Below are 27,267 nucleotides of genomic sequence, written 5' to 3' on the forward strand. Positions count from 1 at the left end.
GTTCCCGTTAAAAGTGAAGAGGCAACCTTATGAATGTGACCAGAGGACCAGGACTGTGACCGGTGAAGTTTAGTTGTTTAAATGCTGAAATATGACATACAGGTGCTCTTTATTGTTCCATTAAAGGGTCACTTGAGTATGTTAACCCTTTAAATTCCAATAAATCTTATTAGTCAAGGGTCACTTTGATGAACCGGCCATGAGGTTACACAACAAAAACTCCAAAAATTCAAACCACTGAGTCATTTATGTCATCTGAACATGGTTTAATGGCCCAGGGGTTGCACTTGTGTATTATGGCAACATTTTTTTTTTTTTTAATGATCTTAATACAAACATGTTTTTCTATGTTTTCTGTGTGTTTTTATGTGTTTTATGTTACTGTTGTGAAAACCTTTAAAACCTCTTCTGCTCTCAGGGGAGCTGTAAATAAAACTATAGGCTACCTAGGCATTTTTGGTAGCCTATATTGTTGATTCTCTTGCCTGGAGCTATTTTCAGTGATTGCAGTACTATAAGCTTAGATCCAATTATCACCAACATTTCAGACTACCTGAGGGGTGCAAGAGTCAAAGTCATTTACCCTGACTGCACTACAAAAGCCCAAATAAGTGAGTATTTGAGCAGTGCATGGAAATGGGAGTTATAGGACTGAAGGCACAAATGCATGGCTCAAAGGTTTGAGAAGGAGATGGATTTTAGGAAGGAACTGACACAGAAAATCACCACCTGGAGAAATCAGGTGATACTGACCACATTAGTGGGACGCTCCTGGAAAGCACTTTACTTAAGTGGTGAATAAGCGTTTACTCAAACCCCTGTGGACCTGCGATACGTGCAGGAGAGACTCTCACCATGGCTTTCACTTGTTTCCTTCCGTGGTTCCAGATGCCATCTAGCGTCTGCATATGCATCTCTCATGCAAATCAGCTTGTCCAGGTGATAAATGATCGATTGGTTGGGTCTGCGCAGGTAGTTTCGGAAGAAGTGAGGTCATATTTGTTGGGAGTAAACAAAAACTTTTTTCTGTCGCCCGGAACACTATCTCGGCCCTTCTCAATGCCTTGTAGACCAAAAGATTGCGGTGTTTACAGATGATGAACCGCGTTAACCTTTACCGGAGGAATTGGCGAGAGATTATTGTTGCTTCCGGCGATTCCTGAAGGTACACACGTTTCCTGATTCAAATAATTAGCGTCGTGGTTAGGACACCACTCCTATAGATAGGCTGATTACACTTGGCAATATGGCTTTTCTTCATTATGGGACACCTTAGGCCAGTATAATAGGTCTTGAATGGTAAAGTAACTTAAGTCTAACTGTAGTTCGGTTGCTGCGCACAAAAAAAGAAAGAGAAAGAAGGAACAGTATCGTCCATAATAGCCTACAGGGTGTGTTTATGATAAGCCAACTCTCAACTCTTATCTGTTTTATGGCCAGCCGCTCTCCACAGGTGACTTCATGGCCATGTTTCTCTATCTACTTCTATTATTTCACCTCCTTCCCTGTGGAGACTTGACTTGCATGAGGAGGCTACACACTCACAATACAGGATCACAGCAGCAGGAAGGTGAGGCTTGTCATATTTCAATTTTAATTAACGATGGTGTAATCCCAACGAATATCTACGCTCTCTCTAACCATTTAAATTTGGACTGGACAATCCTGCTTAGTGTTCACCGAGGGAGAAGATGCAAACCAATTCTTGGGACGCCATCTGCTGTTCAACCGGTTTGACTTTGAGATCTTCACTCCTGGCAATTTGGAGAGGGAGTGTTATGAAGAAATTTGTAACTACGAGGAGGCCCGAGAGGTCTTCGAAAACACTGCGGATACAGTTAAGTGTTGCTGGTTATTAGAAGAGGCCTGCCACCGGATGACATGCAGGGTCCGCTAATGTGTCATTTTATTTTTGCAGGAGGCTTTCTGGAAGAAGTACACTGAGGGTAAGAGAGCTGTGTGTGTGTGTGTGTGTGTGTGTGTGTGTGTGTGTGTGTGTGTGTGTGTGTGTGTGTGTGTGTGTGTGTGTGTGTGTGTGTGTGCTTGAGTGAGTGAGTAAAAGACAGACTTGACTTTTAAAAGCAAATTCAAATTCACTCCTTGACATAATCAAAGAATCACAGATTAAGTGTCTAATTATAGGACATACAAATGAAAATTACCCAAACATTTTGCGAAACAGTGATTTATTGTCCACCACTAAACAAATGACATCATTATGACACCACTGATGTACAAACACACCCATGCTGTTCATTAATTTATGAAATGTAAAGTCAATCGAGTCTCTGAATTTTACAGGAGAGGTGAACATTTTTTCAACTATTTTTCAACTATCAACTACTTTTTCTTAAGAGAGAGAGAAAGAGAGAGAGAGCCACAATTTTAGATACACCACAGCTTTATATACATGGTTGTCATTTAGAATATTTTTTAAAAATATATGAATTTAAATACCACAGCAACCTGGCATGAATCCATGTCTGTTTTGACACTTTGTGCTGTGCACGGTGAAGGGTAATTCTTGATGCCTTCAAAACCTGTTCCACGACTTGTTCAACTAGCAAAGCTAGCAAATTTATGGTTAGGACAACAGTTCATTGGGTTGCTCAAAATCCACTGGTGGGCTGTAACTTAGCCAACCAGCTGTGATGTGTTTAGCATTATGGTGGCTCAATTCTGTTTTAATAATTCTTTGGCTTGGACCAAACAATGCACTCTGCGTCTTTTCTCATACCAAAGTATCAAATTAATGTCAGATGAAAAATCACCCTGTAACATCCAGATGGATCCTGCTTTTACAACTCAGTGCCATTATCCAACAAGCTGTTGCCCACACTCTGCAGTCACTTTGTATGGTTTGTGATACCACAGATAAGGACAAGCGCCCATCACGGCTGGATGTTACATCTCTTCTTGTGGGCTTGATCGCTGCTGGGGTTTCTGTTGTTATTATCGGACTCCTGGCCTGGTATTTCTGTCAAGGCAAATGCAAGGACGACTTAAGCCGTACCAAGTAAGTTAGGTTATTGTTAATAGCACTTACAGATGTTTGAATGAATAACTAATGACAGTCCCTATGCACGTGCATCTACTCTCCTCGCCCAGTTCCATCAGGGCGCGTCCAAGGCGGAGTAATGCTTCTCTCATCATGCGACGGCTTGAGGAGGTCTCCCTACAGCCTGTCCTCCCACCTCCACCCCCTGAGGACGCTATCAACCCCCCAGGGCTGCCCTCCTATGAGCAAGCCATAGCAAAAAGTGGCCAACATGATGCCCCACCTCCTCCTTACCCCGGGTATTTGAATATGTCCTTACATTGTTTTATCACATCTTCATTTCCACACACACACATAACCAGTAACTCTGCCACAGACCCAATGCAGATAAAACTAATCTTTTTTTTTCAAATTTGTGCTTTCCTATTAGCTCACAACCTGGAACCATTCGACGGTAGTACCTCGGGGATATCTGCATGTCTGTCAGCATCAAGCAGATATTTTTTTACAGCTTACTTTTACATGAATTAAAGTCATTGTGGTCTCTTGGAATACGCTTTTCTTATGATCAGTATAAACTTGTAATATTTAAGCTGACCTCTGCTTGTGCTGCTAGTGCCAAAATATATTTTATTGCTGTATTTTAAATCTTTTCTGTAAGCCTCTAGTAACTATCCTCTCAGGTATAATTATGGTCGACATTCTTTGTAATGTAACTCCAAGCTCATGTTTGATAAGTCATTCATAGCTTATTTTACCCACTTGGTACTTTTTAGGTAAATGAATGGAAATGAAGGAATCATTATATGTTGGATCTTAAAGCTGTAAATTACTGGATTATCAGTAGCCCTGAGGTGCAGTCACATCAAGTGTGAGATTGTGCAGGTATAGAAGGGCTGAGATGAAGATTGGGATTGTATTTCATTCCAATGTAAGTATTAATGTTGAGTGACATGAGGCAGACTGATTTGTTTTAAGTGGTGCAGTCCTTTGTCTCGCATAACTGTATTGTGACTAAGGAGAAGCTTTTAATTACTCCAAGTGTTTTTAACAGTTTGGTCCTATAGCTTTCTTTCGTCAAAGGCATTATACAACTCAAACTATTTAATGTTTTACGTACAGTTTTTTTTGTAGAGATTACTCACTGCCATATGAACCTCTAGTGTGTTTTAAAACAGATCTTAGGTTTTTTTTCTGCAAGTTGCTCCATTGTGATTCAATATTACATCTTAAAAGGAGGCGGCTCTTCAGTATATTCTGTATTGATTTTTCAGAAAAGTGGTTATCATGGCATCCTCATGAAATAAGCTAGTGTTTTTTTTATTTTTCATTTTACATTTACACTGAAAGGTTTTGGCTATGGTGAGTGAGCTGGCTAAATAATCTTTGATCATTGTATGAAGATACAGAGCAACAGTATGAGATAATTCAAATTAAGGTATAAATAGTTATAGTATAGAACCACCCTGTCAGCAACAAAGATACTAAAGGTTTCACTGTAATTTGGATAATTAAGATTTTACATCTTTGATAAAGTGTTATTAACAGACTCATTTGATGGTGGTGTCTGATTCTTGTTATCCAGTCCAGAAATAAGAGTTTGCCAGAGGAAAACACAACATGGCCTTGAAGCAGCTGCTGCGTCTCTCCATGTTTCTTACAATATTGTACAATGTCACTGAAACTTGTAGCACTTAACATTGTCATTACATTATGGGCCAATTTACTGCAGGCTGAATTTGTTGCCACTTACCCAAGGGATTATGAGCATAACTTGAAAATGGAAAACTGTTCAGATGTTTAAAATAAACTGATATTTTAATTGTATTCTGTCTTATCATTGAGTGTGGGCAAGTGTGCCTGCAAGATGGTATACTGACCAAAAAAAAAATTCAGGCGCATTTAAAAGTTCAACATAATGCTCAGGAGCTTTACTCTTGATTGTTAATTGCCAATGACCATAAGGCTACAGTGCAGGTCATCTGCTTTGAAGGTATTTTCAGCTGCATCACATGAAGAATTGCCCATATGATATGTCAGAAAATACCCTCAACTCAAAGCAGCCAGACTGCACTTAAACTGATCTTTACCCACAAAAAAAAAAAAACTACGGACCCAAATTACCAAACAGTGTTGCTGCATGTAAATAATAATAATATATAAAAAAAACACTTCATTCAAGGAATTTATTGTAATCTGATGAGTGAGTAGAACTGTCTCAATAATCCATCGACACGTCTTATAAATGTATATGTATTTGTGCCTGTACTGTGCTGTATGAGGGTTGTTCTGACTTGCTTGTAGCCTTTGAGACTTCTGGGTGTGACCCCATATTCTCTGGTGGTGTCCTTTGGGGAAAAAAACAATCCACCAAGAGCATGACCTTCCAACTAAATGAGAAAAATAAGTGAAAAATGATGTGAGCCACATTGAGAAAGGCTACATCAGTAGATGCATGCTTAACTGGCATGTTTACTTATTTGGGGTTGGCCTCAATGTGAGTGTCATTGCCCTAGAAGATTTTGGGCCAAGTTGTATTCTACATGCCTCTCAGAGTGGGATCTAGAGGGTTTAATGTTTAATGAAAAATGCACAAGAATGAATATTTGGATCATATTTTTTTTTTTGCTCCCATGGCTATTTGACCACCTATAACAGGATGGACAGCGGATGGGGATTCGCAGGGACCAAATAAGACCCGGAAAAGTTCTGAGGTCTACTTGTGGATCTTTGAAATGAAAGCAAAAAAAGTTTCAAAACACCCATCGGGTGCAGTGTGACTCCGATAACCATGCAGGTGGGGAGGAAGGAGCACGACAAAACTTCCAACCAAAGTCTGCGGTGCATCCTGGGAAATCAACTAACATGGGGACGTGAAACCATGCAGGGCTTTGCACGGCTCTCGATGACGGGAGATGATGACCAATAATTAACAAATTCATATAGAGAAAGAGAAAAGGGGTGCACTTTGTTCCGGGGATTACGCGCACGGCTACACGGCGCTTTTTTAAAAATCGTACAGTGCATCGCTTTAGATTTGATCGCCCCGGTCGGATCCGAGCTACAATGTGCGCCTGCTGCTCCACGAAGCTCCGTCGGGGAAGTGAAGCTTTCACTGGATGATGGACAGGAACTACCCGACCTCCAGCTTCACGGACGCGCTGGCTCCCCCAGCACAGACCGTAGCTTCTTGGGCCTATGACCGCAGCTCAGCGAGTATCAAGGCAAGGTAAAAGATGAAGGAGAGGGGCGGGTAACATCTACAAGGAAACGTCGGTGATAGAGGGGCCTAGCGCGGCTTACACACAGGCGCCGACGTGCTTGTTATTGTCGGGGACGCACGGCAGATATGGAGGGATTGAGAAATTTGCTCGGAGTTGTTGCTATTTTAGCTGCGGCTATGTATCGTCACCTGTACGCTGCGGACACCCGGACCTGTCAGTAATTTTCCATCGCTTGTTAAGTCTCCCACCTAGCTTATTTCGCTAGCATGCCGCCTCTTAGGAATGGCCATGGGTGGTGTTAGTGTTAATTAGAGGCAGATTGTTTGGATACCCACCCCGTAACAAGTTGGCCATCATGCTAGGCGGCTACATAAATAGCATATCACTGGCCTATTTTTTTGACCCACAGGTGCTTGTTAAGAAAGCTAAACCTTCTTTGCAGCAGTAGAGCTGGCCGGTAATTATTTTATGTACGAAACTTAATGTTAGTGACAGCTGACATATACTTGTGCTTAGTTAACCTCCTACGTGTCAAAATCTGCGTTGAGTCTGCCGTAAGATTTTGTGATTGTTGCTGCCTGTGAAGTTGTGTTATACTTTATATTGTCAGCTCTTTCAGACAGTTTGAACAATAACTATATTGCCATTGTCTGTGACAAAGTTTAGGGTTCCAGTGACTGCCGGTGTTGCTATTGCGTTGTCAGCCTGTCGAATAAATGCCATATTATTTTTACTGGTTTAAGTTTCAAAATGAATACTGATTGATAACACTGTGGCATCTCATTTGCACAGGTCACAAGCAAAAAGCAGCATTTGGTACGTCATATCACTTATTTAAAGTTCATTTGTTGATATAGCCCTTGATCACAAGGATGTCTCAAAGGATTTAATCAACAATCAGTCACAGAACAGAATGATGAAACTCGAAGAAACAAGCTAAAACACAACACATACGATCGCAGGTTGTACTAGGACATAGCAAGTCTGCCTAAGCAGGACTACCAGCCTTAAACTGCCAGTGAATACAGAGACAGTATAATGAAGAAAACCTCTATTATGGAGAGGGTCAAGTCAAAGATGCTTAGTGATGCTTAAAGAACTTTGAGACAACAAAATGAGGCTATGGTTGGTATAGATGCTCACAAAAACATGAGGCCATGCCATTGTCCACAGTCAGGTAGAAAAACAGCATCAGAGAATGCATGCTGGCAGGGCCAAAGATCGCATAGGCTAGGGCAGCACCCGCATTCACTACCAGGTAGACGCACCGTGGCTAAGAAAAGTTAAGACAGATAGCTCCATAAAAACAAAGCTGTGCTAAGCATAATCCATACACAAAGCGGGCATACTCAGTCACATGCACTTTAACATAGACAGCAGACAGACTGAGTTTAGTCCTGCAGCAACCCGGTGGCAGCCCTACACTGAGTTCCCAACAGCAGATGTCTCTTAATACTGTCCAAGTGTGTGGTGTTTTGTTGGTGGTGGTGTCGTCTACCACAGTCTAACGCATTGGTCCAGAATCTCCCAATGGTGTTCATTTGGGTTGGCATCTGGTGACTGCGAGGGCTAAAGCATATGATATACATCATTTTCATCCTCATCAAACTATTCAGTGAGCCCTCCTGCCCCATGAATGGGGGCATTGTCATGCTGGAAGAGGCTTTTCCTTTAATTTGTCACCCATCTGACTGTAGGAGAAGAGACAGTGTCAGTCCCGCCTGAGGTTGACAGTGCAGAGGTTGAGTGCATGACAGTGAGAATAAATAGGTTTTGGACTAGGATTTGAAGGTTTCTGCAGAATTAGCTTCCCTAATCAAAAGAGGGATTTGCTTGCAGGTTTAAGGAGCTTGGAGGGAAAATGTTCTGCTGCCTGCTGATTTTCTCTCTTGATTCGAGGGACTATAAGGTAACGAGTTGCCTGTGAATGGAGAGTGCGAGGAGGCACATAAGTGATGTAGAGCTGCAGTGATTAGGCAAATGATCAATTAGATGTCCACTATTTTGTTAATCTATTAGCGTTTTGAGTAATTTTAAGAAGAATATTTCAAAATTCTCTGATTCCAGCTTCTTATATGTGAATATTTTCTGGTTTCTTTATTCCTTTATGATGGTAAACTGTATAGTTTTGGGTTGTGGACTGTTGGTTGGGTCATCTCGGGCTATTTTCACCGTTTTCTGACCAAATAACTAATGAAACAGATAAAAATAATCATTAGTTGCTGCTCTTCAAGGATGACGATGACGATGATGATGATGATGATGATGATGATATTGTCTGGATAAACATGGCATTAAAAGCCCAAAGCACCTTAAAGTCATATCTGGTTTTGATTGGGAACCAGTGAAGGGAGGTCAGAAAAGGAGTAGTGTGGTCAAATGCTCTGCTGTGAAGATTCAGCAACATGTCAGTCCTGTACAGCTCTGAAATCTTTCCAGTTATTCGTGGAGCTTTACGTTGCACACACAGAAAGCCAAAAGCAGATTTAGTAGAACATTACATTCCAGTTGCCTTGCCATCACAACTGGGGCCCTTCTCCATCACATTGACATAATGAGGAACCAGGATGTCTCATTAGGTGCTGCTGTGCACACTTCTGTTTAAACTGGAACATGCAAGGTGGCATTTAATGTACACCAGGGACAGGCAACCATGTGCCACTGAGGACTATGCAGGAGTATGCAGGTTCTCATTACCTCTTAAAACTTCACCAGGTGATTTGACTGATTTAACACACTTTCAGCTAGAGAGGAAGAACTAATAAGACTGGCAGGAAGAAAAACCTCCATGCGATTGGCACTTTATGTCACTCAATTTACCTACGTTACACGCACCATCTCTGTGGTCAGCCAGAGGAGGGTCATAGTTAGATGAAAGGGTAAGGTGATTCTCTCTGTCATACTTTTGAAGGAAGACTGCGGATCTTGGGTTTTCACACACCACTGACTGGCATGTGACAGCTTTTATAAGAAAAAAATCAAATTGTAGCTGAGCTAGAGTTACAGCTCCTGATTGTTTATTGTGAAAAAGGCCTTCCTAACCATAAGTGATTGAGCAGTGCATCAACTGAGATATGTCAGCCTGTTTCTTAGCCTGCACTCTTCATTGTGAATTAGGAGAGAAGAGTTGCATGAAAGTGAGGAAAACATAGCAGGTGTGCATGTGTGTTTCAGTGGGAGTATAAAAAGAGGCAGATGACTCTCTTAGAGCTCTGTGTTCTCCATCCACAGATGTTTACCTCCTGGCAAGAGGGGAAAACTCAGATCAGGCTGGCTGCATCTGATTACCTCTGACTAAGTTTCTGTTAGGAGCTAAATCCATAAGATTGTCATATTAGTCATCGGCTTCACCGCTTTCTTTGTTCTCACTTTTTTGGTTCGCTTTATTGTCTTGGCAGATAACAAACATTATGTTAATATCAAGGAGCACAAACCTTTTTTTTTGGCCGCCACCCACTTTCTGTTTGACTGTAAAATTCTCCAACCACTAGCTTTTTTACTGCCACAGCCATTGGTTGATTGGACAAACTGACAATTCACAGCCAAAGATTTACCGGCATTTGGCTGGTGGTAATTTCCCACACAGAAGAATATGAAAACATTGCATATGTCTTCTGATATCAGCTTGCATCTTCTAACATTCAGCTTCTTGTTTGCTGGCTACATGGATGTACTTTATTTGTCTTGCTTCCAGAAGTTATGAAGAAGGTATATAAACAGTTCAGTGAGACTGATATTGACTGATGGAGTAACAAACAGGTTAGATCTTACAAAGTGGACATATAGCCTACATTAGTGTTATTTATCTAATATTGAAAGAAAACTTGAAAAATGGCATAGTGATCACAAAATATGAATAGCCACCATTGCACTTAGCACTTTGCATACCACATGGAGCTATTACTATTTTTATGCTGCAAGATAGGGTATAGTAGACAGTGGACAGTGAATGAGTTTGTCATTCAGTAGTAGTAGTGCCAAAGAAATGCCAAAACATTTAGTACCGTTGCCCTTTTCTGATTGATTAACAGTTCAGTTTCTGAATGAACAGTTCAAAACTTTTGTGCTGTGGGTGGAGAGAGGTGATTTAGTTGAACTTTCCTTCATTACACATTTGATATTGAGGGTTAAGTGTGCATGTGTTCTTGCAGTCCCAGTTATGGTGCAGCACACCTTGATGCAGAGCTCCTCCAGCGGCAAAGCTACGCCACCACTCATCAGCTTCCCACCTACACTACGTCACATCATCCTGCGGCTGCAGGTGAGCCATGATTACTATGGATATTGTTTTAATTGGTCTTGTCCATGATTTGATCCAAACCAGAATTTTAATCTACTTGATGAATACAATTATGCTTGCTTCTACAATGTCAAAAAACAATATGCCACACTGCCCATGTCTGTGATCATCTTCATCTTCTTTCAGGAACCCTTGACTCGAGCGGTAATACCTCTGAGACCTCAATCATGAGCTTCCTGTCAGCCATGGAGTCTAGAAGCCTTCAGGCTGGTCCTGTTAGTGCCTCACTGTTGCCTCCTTTCAGAACCCCATCATGGCCCACTGGTAAGGACGGATCCAGATCTAATTAATTGTATCATCTACATAATGAATTTCTTATCATGTAGGGTACACAAAATACAAAATTTTTACAAGCTTCAAATTTTATTTACAGCACCATAACCAGGGGGGTTATTTATTTATTTATTTATTTATTTTTAAAGTGTTGTAGCCTTAGCCAATGAATAAATATATAACTGACTGAGAGGTTGATATGCTGTTCACTTCTTCACTTGTATATACAACACTTAAGTAGGGTTAGGGTTAGAAAACTAATATAGAAAAATAGGAACTATTAAATTCAAATAGATTTTGCATGTTAAAGCCGAAATACTGCCAATTGGAGAGCTAGCATTCTTCTTTAAAATAAGTTCTCCATGTCTGTATATTAAAACACTGCATGCATGCCTACATCATGCTGCCAGGGGCATACAGTTCAGCATGCATTTTCTTTCAAAATAAAAGTCTGAAGACGCTGTACCAGTTGTTGAATATTTGATATTGTGAAAAATAGCGCAAATGATGGCAAATATTGTGACGTTTGATAGTATCTAATATCAGAGTAATTTGTATATAGTGTTTATTTATACAAGAATTTATGATAACAATATTCATCATATCCACAATAAAACCTATATTTGGGGCCGAGATACAGAATAGTTGCCTTTTTATGCATCTAAATATATTTGATGCCCATTTTACCGTTTGGTCTCTGTAGGTTTGTTTGTATTATGATCCATTTGTAAAACTTCTTCTACATGTTGCTTACTCCGTACTTACATATTGTCTTAATTCTTCACAATGCAGGTACCAATGCCTCTACCACAGAGCTGTATTTGACTGGTGCCCTGCCTTCTACTGCCACTTTCCCCTCCCCTGCTGCTCTGTCATCCTATCAGCACACTGGTGCCTTCCCTTCCAGGAGTTATGCTACCAACCCCACCCTGGCCCTCCAGGACCCTGCCTTTAGCCCCTCCACAAATGGCCTGTTCTCTCACCATGACCCCCTACTCCATCTCAAATCAAGCCAAACCGTACTTCCTACTGCCCTGGCCTTCAATCACCTCTCTGCCCCCTCGTTAGGCACTACTCTGCCTATCCAGTCCTCCACATACCGCTCAGCCCAGGAGTCGGCCCCCCACCTCCTTCAGCCCCAGTTCAGCCTGCTACCTTCTTCTCTGCCTGCTTCCCATGGTGCCCCCCAGTCCTATGGGGCTCCGGTTTTCTCAGGCTCCATTGAGAGAGCACTTCAGCGAGAATGTAGTGTGATCAAACACCACCAGAGGCCTTCTAGCAGCCACATGGCCTCAGAGCAATTGCCCAGTTCACAGCACTCCTTACAGGGTTATTTGGGCTCTGGCAGTGAAGCAGAAGTGTCCTACCAACAGGATCCTTCTCGTCAGACCCCGGTGTCTTGCAGCACCTCGACAGGAGTGGATTCCTCACAAGGAGTCAGTGGTGCTCCACAACCTAAGACAGACTCAGCAACTCAGGCCTATTCGTCAACTTCGGTGACTAAGGCTAAAGACTGCTCTTCTAAATTAGCACCACACCCCTCTGGGGGTGGAGACAGTCATAGCCACTCACAGAGCCTGACAGGAGGGTCTCCTGAGAGCTATTCCTCGCCAGGACAGAAGCAAAACTCAGTGATTGCTAACCAGCAGTCAGTCCAGCTGCCCAGCTTGCTGTCCAACAGTATTTCTCAAACCTACATCACTTCCCACACCCAGTCTCAACCCTCCCACTCCACCTCAGACAAACTGCCCTCCCTTTATAAGACCCTGCCTTCCTTTTCTAGCCAGTCTGGCATTGTGGCATCTGTTAGTCAGACCCTTGTTTACTCCTCCAGTCCTGGGCTCAGCCAGGAACAGGAGTCCCAGTATGGAGCCCAGGTTCAAGGTTTGTGTCAGGGGAACCTCTCTGAGAGCTACCCCACTTCACACTCTCAGGGTGCCCCTAATGTGACTTACCCATCTCAGTCAGAGGAGCAGGCTTCAGTGACTCAGTCTCAGAACTACGCCACAGGACAATCCCATAACTCTTCTTACCCACCCACATGTGCTCAGAGCCTAGCCACATCAAATTCAACACAGGACTATACCCTGATGCAGGCCTCAGTGGGAGGTAAAACACATAACACATTGCCACAACAGCAGGCGCAGTCACAGAAATACCTTTTGTCTGCGCCATCACCCAGCTACTCTTCTACTGCTCAAGCCTTACAGAATAATGTCAGATCATCTAACCCTAATCCTCCCATCCAGGACCTTGAGGCTCTTCAGCAGGCCTCCATGGAGGCCCCTGTTCCAGATGGCAGTATGGCTGCTCACAACAATGTGGTCTATGTTGTTTCAAAAATGGACGACCGCTATAAAACACAGAGTGTAATCCGCAATTCACGTTCTGATGACCAGATTATGGGACTAGTTCAGACAAACACGGCCCAGTTAAAGGATGAAAGGATGGGATCTCTCAGCCAACAGCACGTCCAGCTAAGCAGTGCCAACAGTCGAGAAACAGCTGACCCAAAAACCACAAACTCCAGTATTATATCTACACACATACCCCTGAGCTCTGACCAGCTCAAGCAGCACTCACTCCTACTCAGATCCCCCGAGCCACATCAACAAAACCACCAGAGCTACAGTCAAGCTCAGAGCCAAACTCCAGCACCCTTGACACAGTTCATCAGGGTCCCCAGCACCCAGGTTTTGCTGGAGGCCAACCAGATGATATTGCTGCAGCAGCCCCTTGTCCATCCTGGTCAGAACCCCTCCAAGGTAGTGTCAGCACAAGGTATGCAATCAGCCCAAGGTTCAGGCTCTGTTCAAGTCCAGTATCTTCAGATGGATAGAGAACTGCTCAGTCCCAGTGGTAGTGAAACCCAGAGTCAGCAGGGCAATGTAGTGTCCGAACAAAACTCAGGAGGCTCTGATTCCTCTAAACACCTCATTCCTTCAAAAGACCACTACAGTCAATCAGCAAATCAGCAATCAAATGACACAAAGAACCACTTTGCTCTCAACTCCATTTGCTTCCCTGACTCTATGCTATTGACAGATGACAGAAACATTCTGTCAAATGTTGATGACATCCTGGCTGCCACGGTGGCTGCCTGTGGTGTCACACCACAAGACTTTGTCAAAGCTACGACCTCTGCTGAGGCTGAAATGGCAGTGATGGCAAGCCCTGTGGAGTCCAAGGGTCACTTTCAGACTGTGGACATGAGGCATATGTCTCCTAGTTTCTCCTCAGCACAACAGCCGATAATCACCAACACTAACTCCCACACTATGACTGTGACACTAAATGGAGCTCAGATGACAACTGACTGTCAGGGACAGTCAGTTCACCCCAACAGTAGTTCTGAACTTGACACAAATGGAGATGGAGGAAACTCTGAAAATGACTACCACCTAGCTGGCCAGGTATATGATCCCTCAGGTCTTCAGAACAGAGCCAAGGATAACGCAAAGAGTATTAAATCAGAGGATGGCGTTTTGGAAGGTTCAGGCTCTGAAGGCTTTCCCAAAAAGAAGGTGCGTACCAAGTACTTAACCAAGGCAATCAGTCCGGAGGAGGAGACTGGACAAGCCAAACCGGCCAAACGCAGTGGGCAGGCCAAACGGCAGAATTCCCGAGGTAGTGACATGAGTTCCCCTTCCACTTCACATAATCTGTATGATGGTTATCCACAGCAGGAGAGAATCAGGCAGAAGATCCGCGAAGTGGAAGAGAAACAGCCAGAGGTCAAAACTGGTTTCATCGGTTCCTTCCTTGACTTTCTGAAATCTGGACCTAAACAGCACTACTCCCCTAGTCCTGCACGGACTATTAGTCGTCCCAGAAAGCCCTCCACGTCATCTAAACAGCCACCATGCCCGTTGCCTGCTTTGCCTACAAAGCTGCAGTCTCTGACAGGGCCTTTGATTCCCCAGGAGGGGCATGGAGGGAGCTCTCACCAGAAACGTCTGGATGAGGATCTCCAGAAGAACTTGGAGACACTGCCATCATTCAGCTCAGATGAGGAGGAGAATACTGGAAAGAACCAGGCCTTGCGAAACAGCATCAGCTCAGCTCTTTCATCACTTGATGAGTCCTCAGATAAAAGGACCAGGACAGGTAAGAATACTCTCGCTAAGCATAGTCTTGTCACAGACAGCATGATTGTCTGTGTTCTCTTATTTCTAACTGTATGGGAGTTGATATAGGTTGTTGACAAGCTATATCAAGAGTCAATGAGATAAGCTTTGATGTTGGAGTGCAAATCATGTATAAGGGTTCAAATGGAGCAATAGCCTTTGTCACATGTAATTGTCTTTTTTGCTCTCATCATTTCAGTCACATGCCTCTGTGCAGTGACACAAGCAACAGAAGTATCTCAGAAATACAAAAGTCAACAGTATTCTTTTGTAATATGTGTTTATTTTACCATTCTTGTAACATGAGTCATATTGTCATGTGCATTTGTCATTTTAGAAATAGCTAGATAGGCATAAAGTAAATTCTGGCAAAACTCTCAAAAGTTTTCTTGTATTCTCGTAAAACCTCTCTCCAGACAACAGAATCACTTGCACTGTGATGAAGCCTGACCAAGCTCCCAGCATGCCGCAGTCTGTTGTAGAGACCCATTTGCAGCAGGCAGCCACTCCTACACAGACAGCAAACACATTGTCAGGAGGGGCTGTCGGTGCCGTTCAGGAGGCATCAAAGGAGATCCCACCTGGCCAGTTGGCTGCTCAGTTGTCCAGTGTGGCCATCGAGGGACTGACTGATGAGGAGCTATCAGACAGCGGAGGGGAGGGAATGTACCGGGAGAGAGACGAGTTTGTCGTCAGGAATGAAGATATCGAGAGTCTTAAGGTATGACCAACATAGGAACGCATAGATGAAGAAGGGAGATCAATGCTTTTAGTCTTAGACAGCTTTTTCTTTTTATTTAGATGAATGAAACGTAAGTGCCTCAAGTGCGCAGGGTCTTGTAGGTTGTGATAAATGTTGAGAGTGCAATGTCAGAATTGAACTTCTCAAGGTGGGGATGTCCAGATACCAGAGTTTTCGTACTATTGAAATTCCACGATTGTTGATACCTGATTCAGTACCACAGTAAAAACAGAAATTCCATTCAGCACACACTCCATTTTTATTTAAAAGAAAAAAAAACTTTTCAGATGGATAGAAACTTTGTTGCTCTCAAGGGAAATTCAGGCATCCAGTGGCTTATCTAACACATCCCAACATCAATACACCCCATAGTAAGAGTAATAAAATAATACATGAATACATGAATACAAAAATAATACTGTGTAACTCACAAATTTCATCATGGTATGATATTGTATTGATTCTTTTGAGAATGATACAATATTTTCCAACATCACAAAGTCAGCCCTGATACCATTTTCATTCAATTCAGGGCCTAAGACAAATATGAGACAATATCATGAACCCATTTAACACAATACATTACATTACAATGCAGTGTTTCTGTTTTAGAATCACCACCATCTACAATATCACCATTGTCATATTTCCTGGGCATTTAATCTTGTACTGGCATTGTTTGCATATGGCATGTGATTTATCAGTTCATCCATCTTTCCTCTGAAATCCAAAATATTTCCATACTGTTGATTTATTCCAGAAAGGGGAGTAGATATCCTTACTGCCTTTCCTTGGCTGCACGCCGCAGCTGCCATTATCTGCCTGGCACTAACACTATTTGAATGTTTTGGAAGACGGCGTGCTTGGACAGAAATGGTGATACAGACCTGCTGTGGGAATTTCAAAATAAAGTCGTATCTCGAAGATGAAGATACAGTGTGATATTTTCACGTAGTATCGATTATATTGGATCATTAGATCAATATATCGACCCAGATTAATGGATCAAAATATTCTAATAATAAGATAAGATATAATGAGATAAAAAAATAATAAATGTATGTAATATTAATTGTATAATAAGAATAACAGGAATAATAGAATAATTATTAATCATCTAGAATATGGCCTTGAGATGGATTTGCAGACTTGAACCACTCACTTCCTACTTCCCACGGGAAGTAGGAAATAGGACTAGGGGACGGGATGTATGACATTTACTTGGAGGCAGCAAATGATGGGCAGGTTAAAGGGCAAGACTGTGGGACTGTCAGCACAACAGTGGAAATGCAACTTGTTTTTGTTATCGTGGCTTGAGGCCAAGGGCTCAAAGATAGCCTCAGCTGACAGTGGTACAACAGTGGAAAGACGGCTGGTGGAGACCTGTTGCAGATGGGGCTTGAGCCTCTGGAAGACCTTGTCTGTGGCCTTGGAGCTGTTTAGCTGTAGATGATTCAACCTGTACTATGTCACTAAGACAAGGGTGTCAAACTCGTGCCATGGAGGGCCGTGAGGCTGCAGGTTTTCATTCCAACCAACAACTCCACCAGGTGATTTCACTGATTAGTCCCGCCTCTCTGTTCGGAGGTAGGGTGATCAGTGAAATCACCTGGTGGAGTTCTTGGTTGGAATGAAAACCTGCAGCCTCTCGGCCCTCCATGGCACGAGTTTGACACCCCTGCACTAAGAGCTCCATCAGGCTCCTTTACTCCCCTTCCTGTTGATTCCTAATATACCCCACAATTGCAGTGTCATCTGAGACCCTCTGTATGTGGCATGACTCAGAGTTGTACTTCAAGTTACAAGTTTGAAAGGGTGAATAAGCCAGGGGCCAGCACAGTTCCCTGTGGTGCTCCAGTGCTGTTGACCACAGTCTCAGAGGAGAAGTTTCTCAGCCTGACTTACTGTGGTCTTTCTGTGAGATACTCTGTGATCCAACTCACCAGGTGTGAGTCTACCCTCATCAAGTAAACAGACTCTGTGTTTCAAGTATTTAAACAAGGAGGCTACATTAGAATAAGAATTCTGTGTAAAGTGCAACTTTTACCTGTAGGGCTCTAGTTTCCCGGCGCAGCGCGGGGTGGCGCAGTGAGGCGAACCCCGTGCAGAGCTAGTTTCGACCGGCGAAGCGGCAGAGGCGGACAGTGTCCAAGTTTCGCAGGCGGAGGTTCGCCGAGATGGGAGTGGCAGCGCAGCGGGGGGAGGTGTCTACAGATTCGGCCTGGCGCAGTGACAGTTTCGTGCCAATAGGCTTCGCCGAGGTGCGCCAAAAGCTCGCAATCTGAAACCACGTCTACTTTCAGCGCAAGGCGGAGCGGAGCTGGCGCAGTGGAAGTTTGGCTGGCTGGCGCACATCACCAAAACCTCACAATCAGCACAAACGGTGCCAATCTCCTTTGATCTGACATCAGCTGTGACGGGACAGTTGATATGGAGATATATGTATGTGCTGATTGTGATCGTAGCATTGAATAGTGTTTTTTTTCGGTATTTATTGCATCGTTCATGTGCCTGACAATTCCGGAAGCCTGCCTGTGAGGTTTTGGTGACGTGTCCGCACTGCTCGCCGGTCTCCGCTCCGCGCCTGTCTCCTGAGCTCCGCTCCGCCTGCGGCAATAGACCTCCATGTCAGCTGTGTAAACTTTCATTACGCCTTCGCGCAGCGCATTTTAAAGGCAAGGACAGGGGCTCATTTGATTGGTTACATGTGAATCGGCTGTGTCAAACCCACTCCACGCCTTCTCTCCTCCCTTGCGCCGGTAGGAGGAACGGCGGAGTACTTGCGCCACCGAGAACGGCGTGCCAAACTTGGAAAATCCGCCTGGCCACTCCCAGTTGGCGAAGCGCATCTGCGCTACGCCCCCGCCTCGCCAGGTCTGCGAAACTAGAGCCCGTAGCCTTTAAATATAAAATGATACAGCCCAACAAAATACTAATTTTAAATTAGAGGAACTGTATGAAATGTCCTGCTGTAACAGCAAATACAACAGTGTATTTGTGCTCTCATTTTGTTTTACAGTCCTTTCAGCAGACTGCAACTTTATATGTCTCAGTATTCAAACATACAGGCTGTGACTACATTAGACTAACAATGGTGCACCCTGGTACCAGGTGAGCACCTGGTACTGTCACTGTTGAATAAAGCAGAATTGCCCAAAAAACAAACAGCATAATAAACTAACAAGACCAAGTTACAGAGTGAGGGATCAAACTGCATAGATACTACTGATACTAAAAAATACTAGTACTGGTATTGTTTTCAGAATGTTGGTATTGACTTAAGTACCTAAGTATCCATTCATGTGAAAGTCAAAGCATACTGTGACATTATCATTGAACATGTGTGTCTGTTCTGAAACTGTTCGTACATACTGAGGCCTGTTCTTCACTGTGCCATGTGTCCATGCATGTGTCAAGGTGACAATGAGTGCGGGGACAGAGCCTCCAGCCATCTGGAAAGTCCAGAAGGCTCTGCTGCAGAAGTTTGTGCCTGAGCTGAGAGATGGGAAGAGAGTGTTCTCAGCCACTAACAGTGTAAGTAACACATGCTCACTCCTCCATAGTTTTTATGAATAACAGGAAACTTAAACAGAACAGTAACACTTTGCCCACTCAGATTATTTTTCTTGATTGTACAATAGGAATCATGCTTTTTGTGGTGTTCCTGTATTTGTTTGTGTGTGTGCGTGCGCGCTTGTGTGTAGTATCTTGGATACTTCGGTGACGCTAAGACGATGTACCAGAGAGTGTACGTGAAATTTCTGGACACAGTAAACAAAAGGGAGTATGTACGAGTTTGCAGCCGGAAACCACGTTGCAAGCCTATGAACTCCCTAAGGTAAGCTAAGAAAGTATTGAATAGTTCTTTAGATAATTTAGATTAGTTATTATTTTAAAATATGGCTCCTTGCTGGTGCCATTTTCTTTGTTCTGGACTCCAGGGGTTCTCAGGTGAAAACATTGCTGGGTTTGACAGCCACCCCTTCCTCGGTGTCCCAGAGCCAGAAACTTCGACCCAAACAGCCTAAGCCCAGGGCCGAGCCCCCACCCAAGAAGAGGAAGAAATGGAAAGAGGAATTCTCACCTACACCCTCAGGCTCATCTGCTGAGGAGGGTGGTGAAGATGATGGTGAAGAAACCTTTTGGCTATTCTTATTACATCTGGTTACATTTTATTACATCTTATTACATCTGGTACATTTTATTACATTTTGGTTGTACCCTTTCCCAACTTTTGGACTAAAATTCTTCCCCTTTCTCTCCCTGCTTCTTCATTCTTGATCACTCCGGTTCTTTCACCAAACACGCACACACACACACACACACACACACACTCATAGAATTAACCCCTCCAGTGCCGTTTGCCTCGCGGTTCCTCAACACTCGAACTATGAAGGAGACCTTTAAAAGCTTTGTGGAACTGCTCATCAGTGTTGCCTTAGATGAAGATGTGATGACAGCTCTTGAGAGGGAAAACGGTGAGCAAATTCACTTTCACTTAACTGTTATTCTTAGCTGGATTGGCTTTATATTAGTAAACTACAGTTAAATGCAATAATATGGATGGTGAAGGAGTCTGTAAAGTGGCTGAATTGAGCTGTAACTGGCTTGTTACTGTATCTTGTTTCAGATGAGCTGCTGCTGCCCCATATGAAGCGGGTGGATGGGATGATCACCGACAACAGGAAACGCTTGCTTCACAAGCTACACATGGGACAGCTCCTAAAGGTGGGTGTGTCATTAAATACACATCTGTACTCATTTTGTTGTCAGTGCATTGAGAAAGCAATGGAAGATTATTTTTGACCGTATACAATAATTGTATTTTTTTAATGACCGAACAGATGACAGTTTTGTAGTTATGTAACCTTCGATCAAGGCATTTCCTCTCTGATGATTATTCAGTACTGAGTGAATACATGGTCCAGTCTCATCTGTTTCAAGGGCATTAATTTCATTGTACACCAAAAAGATTAAAATTCAGTCATAAGTACACCTGTTGACACACACCAACTTTTAACACTGAATTTGTTTGATGCTAAAGCGAAAAGAAAATGAATGAATCTGTGGGACACTTGAATAATTCTGTATCTTCCATATCCTCAGACTGCGCTGGACAGCTTCCCAGAGATCTCTGTAGTGACCGAGTTGAAGAAGGATGGGGAAACCCCGGCCTTCAAGGTGCGCCTCAGTGGAAAGGCCTACAACAAGAAAACCATGAAGCCCTATAAGATGCCCAACAAAGTGCCACTGGTAAGACTGTACAACAAATGAATTCAAAAATACAAAAAATGTTTCAGTGCCTGAAATCAGCCATCATTTCACACTAAAGACAATTAACAATGTGAGCATACTTGCATATATCTGCCGCAGTAATGTAAAGTACAGTGCACTAAGTGTATTGTAGCCTACCTGGTAGCCTAAATGAATTATAAATAAACTTAAAAAGCAAGGTGTAGCATATTAAATCATTTATGACCTAATTACTTTATACTGACATTAGGGCTGTGTTATAGGGCGGTATATATCGTGTGACAGGAGAAAAACTTCTATTGTTCTTTGTTGTTTATTTTGTTGTGTCACAAATCAACTCGTTCTGGTAGCATTCCTCTGCATGCATGCATGCGCATAGGCAACAGCATAACATACACAATGATACAGCTGAAGTCCTGTGTGGAAGTGCAATGGCAACTACGCTGTGGTCGACACGGTGTGAGGGTTTGTTGAGAGTGTTGCACTTCACTGATCACTAAAACACTGGCAGCAGTGGCATTTTATTAGCTCTGCGCTAATGAAGCTCAAATAAAAACAGTAGAACTTCTGGCTGCATCCAGTGAAACAACACGTTCAAAAGCATGTGTTTTCATTTATTTCTCACCATGAATTTAGTGACACCTTGCAGTCTGTAGAATTTGGGGATGACCTGGCAACATACAGATACACAAACCTCCTCAGTTCCAGCCGGTTGATGAGACATGAAAACTGGCATCATGTTGTCTTCATCAACCGGCACAAAAGATGGAGGTCACACAAAAAAGTCTAGAGGAGCTAAGTGGCCATGCATCGCCCTGCGTGCAGTAACACTGGGGCAGCAAGCCCCAGTGGCAGGCTCTGCAGGCCTGACACACCTGTGGTGTATCTGTGGTGACGGAGTACAAGCGCTGAAAGAACAAACAAAAAAATGCATCTCATAAAGCGTTTTGCCTGCCACAGATGGACTTAAGTGAATCACAGTGCATTTCATCAGTTATGTATCTTGAGAAAGATTACGTCATGTGTAAAGCATTCACGTCACATCTGGCTTTACAGGGAGACTCACATAAAATACATCCTGTGTGCCTGTGCCTCATCCACTCCCTGAAAATAGCTCACACCTCTGCTTATGAAAGTAACACCAACAATTGTCTAACCAATGAAAACTTGAGTCAGACAAGAGCATATTGACCAACCAGCCAGAATACTAATTTCTAATATACCAAACACAGTATAGACCCTGTGTACATTAATGTACTGTAATGTACAGTAGTGTACTATAGAAGTGCTTGTGATTGCATGTATCACCAAGACAATTCCAAAAGTTGTGCACCATTGATCAGCTATTTTCTCTGCACTGTAGATTTTGAGAAGTCCGTAGTGTGGATAAACAAGGCTATACGGTGCACTCAGTATTTATCCAGCAGAGGGCATAATGCAACCTTCTGTGATTCTTACACACATTGCTGTAGACTGGTAACCTGTAAAGGCACTGTTCATGTGTTTTTTGTTACATCGTCTGTTTGTAGACTGTTCAACTGCCTTTCCAATTGTTTCAGTATGGTGTTTTGACAGCTTGCTCTCTCCATTTCAAGGAATATACAGTGGACCAGCAGAAAACTCAGTGGTTCTCGCTATACCACTCGTTGCAACATTACAAGTACCACACGTACCTCATGTGCAAGGACGAGGTGAGACGTCGCTCCCCAAACAACACATGTACACACATTTCATGGTCGTGTGGTCCATGCATGTGCGAATGTATGATCTCCCTCAGCAAGCTGTTCATTCTAGCTTGTCCCGGCTGGTAATCCAGCCTGTGTAAGCATGTTGTGTTGAATTTAATGAGTTGTTTTTGTGTAGGTGTCGAATCACTGTAGATAATAGGCATGCTCTCTCACAAATAATTCTGTTTGACTCACTGCAGTGATGCTGTTTGATATCACATATCAGACACTGGTTAAAACTCTGTGTCCACCCCTTGTTTGTGATTTTGCCCTGCAGATTGCGTCTCTCCGGGTGCAGGCGGGGGAGCTGGGACAGGAGGAGACTGTACAGAAGTGTTTGCAGAACGGAGCCTGGGTCGAGGGGCTCTTTGACCGCTTTGGGGAGCTACTCAATCAAGTGCAGCAGGCCTGCCGATAGCCCAGCCTGAACTGGCTTGGTAGAAAAAAAAACCCTTCTCACCAAGACTTAAAATAAGAGTATGGTCTGCCTCCAGCCCAAAATGGCAGCAAAGAACGATGGAGTGTGGCTCTGTTTAAAGCCACTGAGAGGTTTGAATCAGGGACCTGTCAGCTGACATGCCCGAGAGACTCTTGGGGTCCTGTGGCCCGTACAGTAACACACAGAGAAACGCGGCAAAGCAGTTGGAGTTTTTGGTCTTCACCGCATCCCGCCCATCATAAAGCAAGAACTGGATCAACAGAGGACAAGGAATTTGTCTTTTTGGGTCAGCATTTTGGAAGACCACCTCACAATGCTTCCTCTGATCTTTGTAGTTTTTTTGTAGTTACAAGCCAACTTTTAGTGGGCCTTTTAATAGATTTCTATTTTATTTTTAATCAGTCTTTTTTTTTTTTTTTTTATTAAATGATGACAAATCGTAACCAACAAGCATGCACTAGATAGACAGAGCGATTGGTATAGGAAGTAGAAGACAGCAAATCAGAATGCAGACCTTTGATTACCCACAATAAGCCTTTGTCAGCCATTTGATAAGTAGGCCTAAATACAGAGAAAATCTATATATATTATCATAGATATATACTGTATGTAAAACATCCATTTTTTTTAATGGAGCGCCAAACTTATAAATATATTGTACATTTTGTATAAAGGAAGGGGCAGTGGGAGTTTTTTGCAGCAATTCTTTTGAGGAAGAATTTGATAAACCATAAAATATATATAGATATATATATATATAAATATATATACTTACTTTTGTGCTTCCTACCTTTTGTCCTTTGCTTATACCATGAGTTTTGATCCTGATGGAGTCAGTGCAATTCCAGTACTGCTTTGTGATAAATTTTGGTAATCAAATGTTACCTTGTTTTATCAGAGGGTAAAAGGAAAAAAAAAAAAAGAAAGTTGTCTTTATACGCTTTCTTTACAGACATAGCCCACATTTTATCACAAATAGATATATTTTTCACAGAAGTAAATATTGTTATATTGGTTGCTTGTTCATTACAATTTGTAATACACTTTTTCATTGTTTTTTCAGAGATTTCCAAAATGGACTCTTTATAAGTCAATTACCAATTTTATGCTATATCTAAAATCTTATTCTGTTAAGATGCAGTTTGTAAGTTGTTGGTGAAACTTCCACTTGTATGTGATGTATGTCTCAAACATCAGATTTTGAAAGTGCCATAGTGGCACAAAAGTGTTAACAGCTGGTTTTTAATCTGATTCCATAATATGTAGAGTCGTTTCAGTGCCTGAAATCTTACAAACTACGTCTTTACCACAAAATACATGAAATTGCATTTGAATAGTAATTGCTTTTCAAGTGTAGTCACACTGCAGTTATTTTCTGACATGAAAATAAATTTTGTTCTTAACATTGACACTGATTTCCAAAGTCATAGGAAGACGGTACATCAAATAAAACTGTTAGATTAGATGTCTGGCCTAATGTTTGTCAAGAGCATTTCAGTAACACAGTTTGAACAGTTACTTCTTTCACTGTCCTAGCATTCACTCATGACATATGGCTTGCTGTGACCAAAATATTATGAGCACATGCAAACCTAATCAGTGATCACTGCTTTTATCAGCTGATAGATAGCCAGCAGAATGAATAAACAGCAGATTAAAACACTATGAGCGTAGGTGAACCACTTAAGTATTATGACTCACACAGAAGGGGACATTGGATTTTGACCATTACAGAAAGTAATTGTCTAACTAATTTATTTGGTACATACAGGAGAAATGACGTAACAATCCGGTAGTTTTTTTTTGTCTTTGTTTTCCTGACACACCACCTCTAACAGATTCATCAGTGACTTTCTTGCCAGCAAGCAGTGGGAACATCTGACCCTGCTGTGTTATGATGAATCCCACTGACGTTCTGGGAAGGATATAACTATAAGTGCTCTGATTGGTCAGGAAATTAGTTGTTCGTTGGTGCAAAACGGTCTATAATGTCATGTAAGAGAAGGTTTTCTTGCCATCACAATGCACGAATGATATGGACATAACGTGGGGTTATTGAATTTCTATACAGTACAAGTTATGAGATCTACTATGGGCAGCGGCTAATTGCCTCTCATTCATGTTGGCCTGAGTCTGACCGCTTGCTCTAAATCTGTATCCTCTTTGTTGATATAGCAGCCATGAAAATCCTAACCAAACAGTTGTGGGTGTATGGAGCACATAATTTTTGTGGGCTTCATAGTACGGTGACCCTGCTGGCTTGAGCCAAACCATACAGCAATTCAGAAACTAAACTATCAGCAAAATTGAATTCTGTAACACAATCATACCAGAAGCTGAATAATGTTTAAGGCTACCTATTTCTGCTCCCATATGTTTCAAAGCCTTTAGCTCTGATCACTGCAGTACCATTTTTTAAATGTTTTTTTTTTCCATCTGCCCAAGTAGAGAAACTGTGTTTTAAGGTCAATGTTCAACTTATCCCCCAGAGCAATTTTTTGTGATGTTACAAACAAAAACATAGAACCAGATACACTAACAAAGGAGCAACTCAAGCATAGTCGAGCTGAAATGAGAAAAGCAGATGAACCCAACCACAGTGGAAAGGTGGCTGCATACGAAATTATCACCTGAAGCTATCATATTGGACTGCACTCAGACAGGTCACTTGGTGTTAAATATCGTCTATTGTTTGTTTACTGGACAATAAACAAGACACACACACACAAACAACAGAGAGGGGTCACTTTCTGTTGTGTATGTCCAGTGTCCGGTTAGTGTTGACTCAACGCCTTGTGAGGTTCAACACTTTTAAGGCGGGAAGCTCAAGGGTGATGTTCGCCCACCATGCTCTCATGACCAAACTATTCTCTCAGAAAGGGTGGCTGACTTTGTATTATCCGCAAGAGTCTCAGTCCTGTTGAATAAAATATGATTGTGCAGTCAGGCTGCCACAATGCAGAATTATCTGCACGCCCAAAAAACAAAAGTGTCTCTGTGCTGACAGAGACAGCTCCGTGAAGAAGGGCACTGTCCTCTGTCGTCTGTGGTTGGAGAGGACCGGGGGCGGAGGAGGGCCAGCTAGGCAAGTGTTTGGGATTCCAGTACGGGCACAACTGGTAGAGATAGTTGTCAGACGTCTGCTCTCCAGATGAAAAGCATATGAATTTTAATGTATTGCATTGTTTCATATGTGGGAGATAGACTGAGAGGGCCCTGTGAGGCAGCGTGAGAGTGTAAGAGGAGCACAGATAAGTGGAGGGTTGTGTATTGGAAAAGATTGGAAAACAGATTAATGCAGCCGCCGGTTTTGGAAATGCTGTCTTGTAAAACCTGATGTTCTGTGTAATGAAGCAATATTTTTAAAGCTGTATTTAGCCAGTTGAGCACACGCGTGATTCAGTGATTCAGTTTGTGGATGCGAGCCTTACTTGTACACACTTACAGGATTGTATCTCATAGTACACACAAGAACGACCAGGTTCACCATTTAGGCTATTCCAACGCACAACACACACACACACACACACACACACACACACACACACATGCTATTGTAATGTGAAAACAGTAACAATACAATACAACCTATATGCATAAACACACATTTCAGAGATCAGCTAATGGAAAACCAACCAGCTAAATATAATACAACAGGAAAATTAAATACACAAGAAAACTAAAGTATTAATATGTATAAATAAATAGATATGTGTGTGTGTGTGTGTGTGTGTGTGTGTGTGTTTAAAAAAAAAAAAAAAAACAAGCAGCAGCACCAAGAACAGAGAACTTTGCAAAGAAGGATGAGCTGTCTAGTCACTCTGAATGTGATTCACAACAGCAGAACAGTAAACACGCGTGCTATTGAAGCTGTTATGTTCATGATTATAGTGATGTTGCATTTGCTTTACGAGAGGAGACGTGAGACGGTTGAAACTGAGGATGCTACAAAAGCAAGAGTTGAAAAGATTAAAGTGCATTTAGGAACAGATCAACTGTGACTTGGCATGCAGCTGAGAGAAATGCTGTTTTTCACTCAGTCTCTTGATGGAACAAACCTTTCATAATTTGTTCACGGCTGCTCTCTCCTGTTTTAAAAACCACCAGGGTGATATTTTGGCTCTGATTTCATGTTCAGTTACTCTGGGATGTTAAGCACTAAAACTCCACCTGACGGCCCCCAG

The 27,267-nt window shown here is 42.5% G+C and overlaps 2 protein-coding genes across 3 annotated transcripts; both read left to right on the forward strand.

Moving 5' to 3' along the window:
- The first annotated feature begins 959 nt into the window (after positions 1-959).
- Positions 960-4,825, forward strand: prrg4 (proline rich Gla (G-carboxyglutamic acid) 4 (transmembrane)). The gene is made up of 7 exons (XM_030075932.1): positions 960-1,165; positions 1,441-1,570; positions 1,674-1,837; positions 1,919-1,946; positions 2,875-3,016; positions 3,109-3,297; positions 3,429-4,825. Exons 2-7 carry the CDS (start codon positions 1,462-1,464, stop codon positions 3,454-3,456), a joined length of 660 nt encoding a protein of 219 aa, XP_029931792.1. The 5' UTR covers positions 960-1,165; positions 1,441-1,461; the 3' UTR covers positions 3,457-4,825.
- A 1,029-nt stretch (positions 4,826-5,854) lies between these two features.
- qser1 (glutamine and serine rich 1) lies at positions 5,855-24,548 on the forward strand. Of its 2 annotated transcripts, none has more exons than XM_030081271.1 (13): positions 5,855-6,227; positions 10,374-10,484; positions 10,641-10,786; positions 11,588-14,902; positions 15,339-15,643; positions 19,082-19,198; positions 19,369-19,502; positions 19,606-19,793; positions 20,005-20,142; positions 20,295-20,392; positions 20,771-20,917; positions 22,513-22,608; positions 22,922-24,548. In XM_030081271.1, exons 1-13 carry the CDS (start codon positions 6,118-6,120, stop codon positions 23,060-23,062), a joined length of 5,046 nt encoding a protein of 1,681 aa, XP_029937131.1. In that variant the 5' UTR covers positions 5,855-6,117; the 3' UTR covers positions 23,063-24,548. The 2 variants fall into 2 exon arrangements, with proteins under 2 accessions (XP_029937131.1, XP_029937138.1); XM_030081278.1 differs by having other exon boundaries at positions 10,374-10,483; positions 10,649-10,786.
- Positions 24,549-27,267: the final 2,719 nt, after the last annotated feature.

Source organism: Myripristis murdjan, chromosome 3, assembly GCF_902150065.1.
Source record: "Myripristis murdjan chromosome 3, fMyrMur1.1, whole genome shotgun sequence".
Lineage (NCBI taxonomy): Eukaryota > Metazoa > Chordata > Actinopteri > Holocentriformes > Holocentridae > Myripristis > Myripristis murdjan.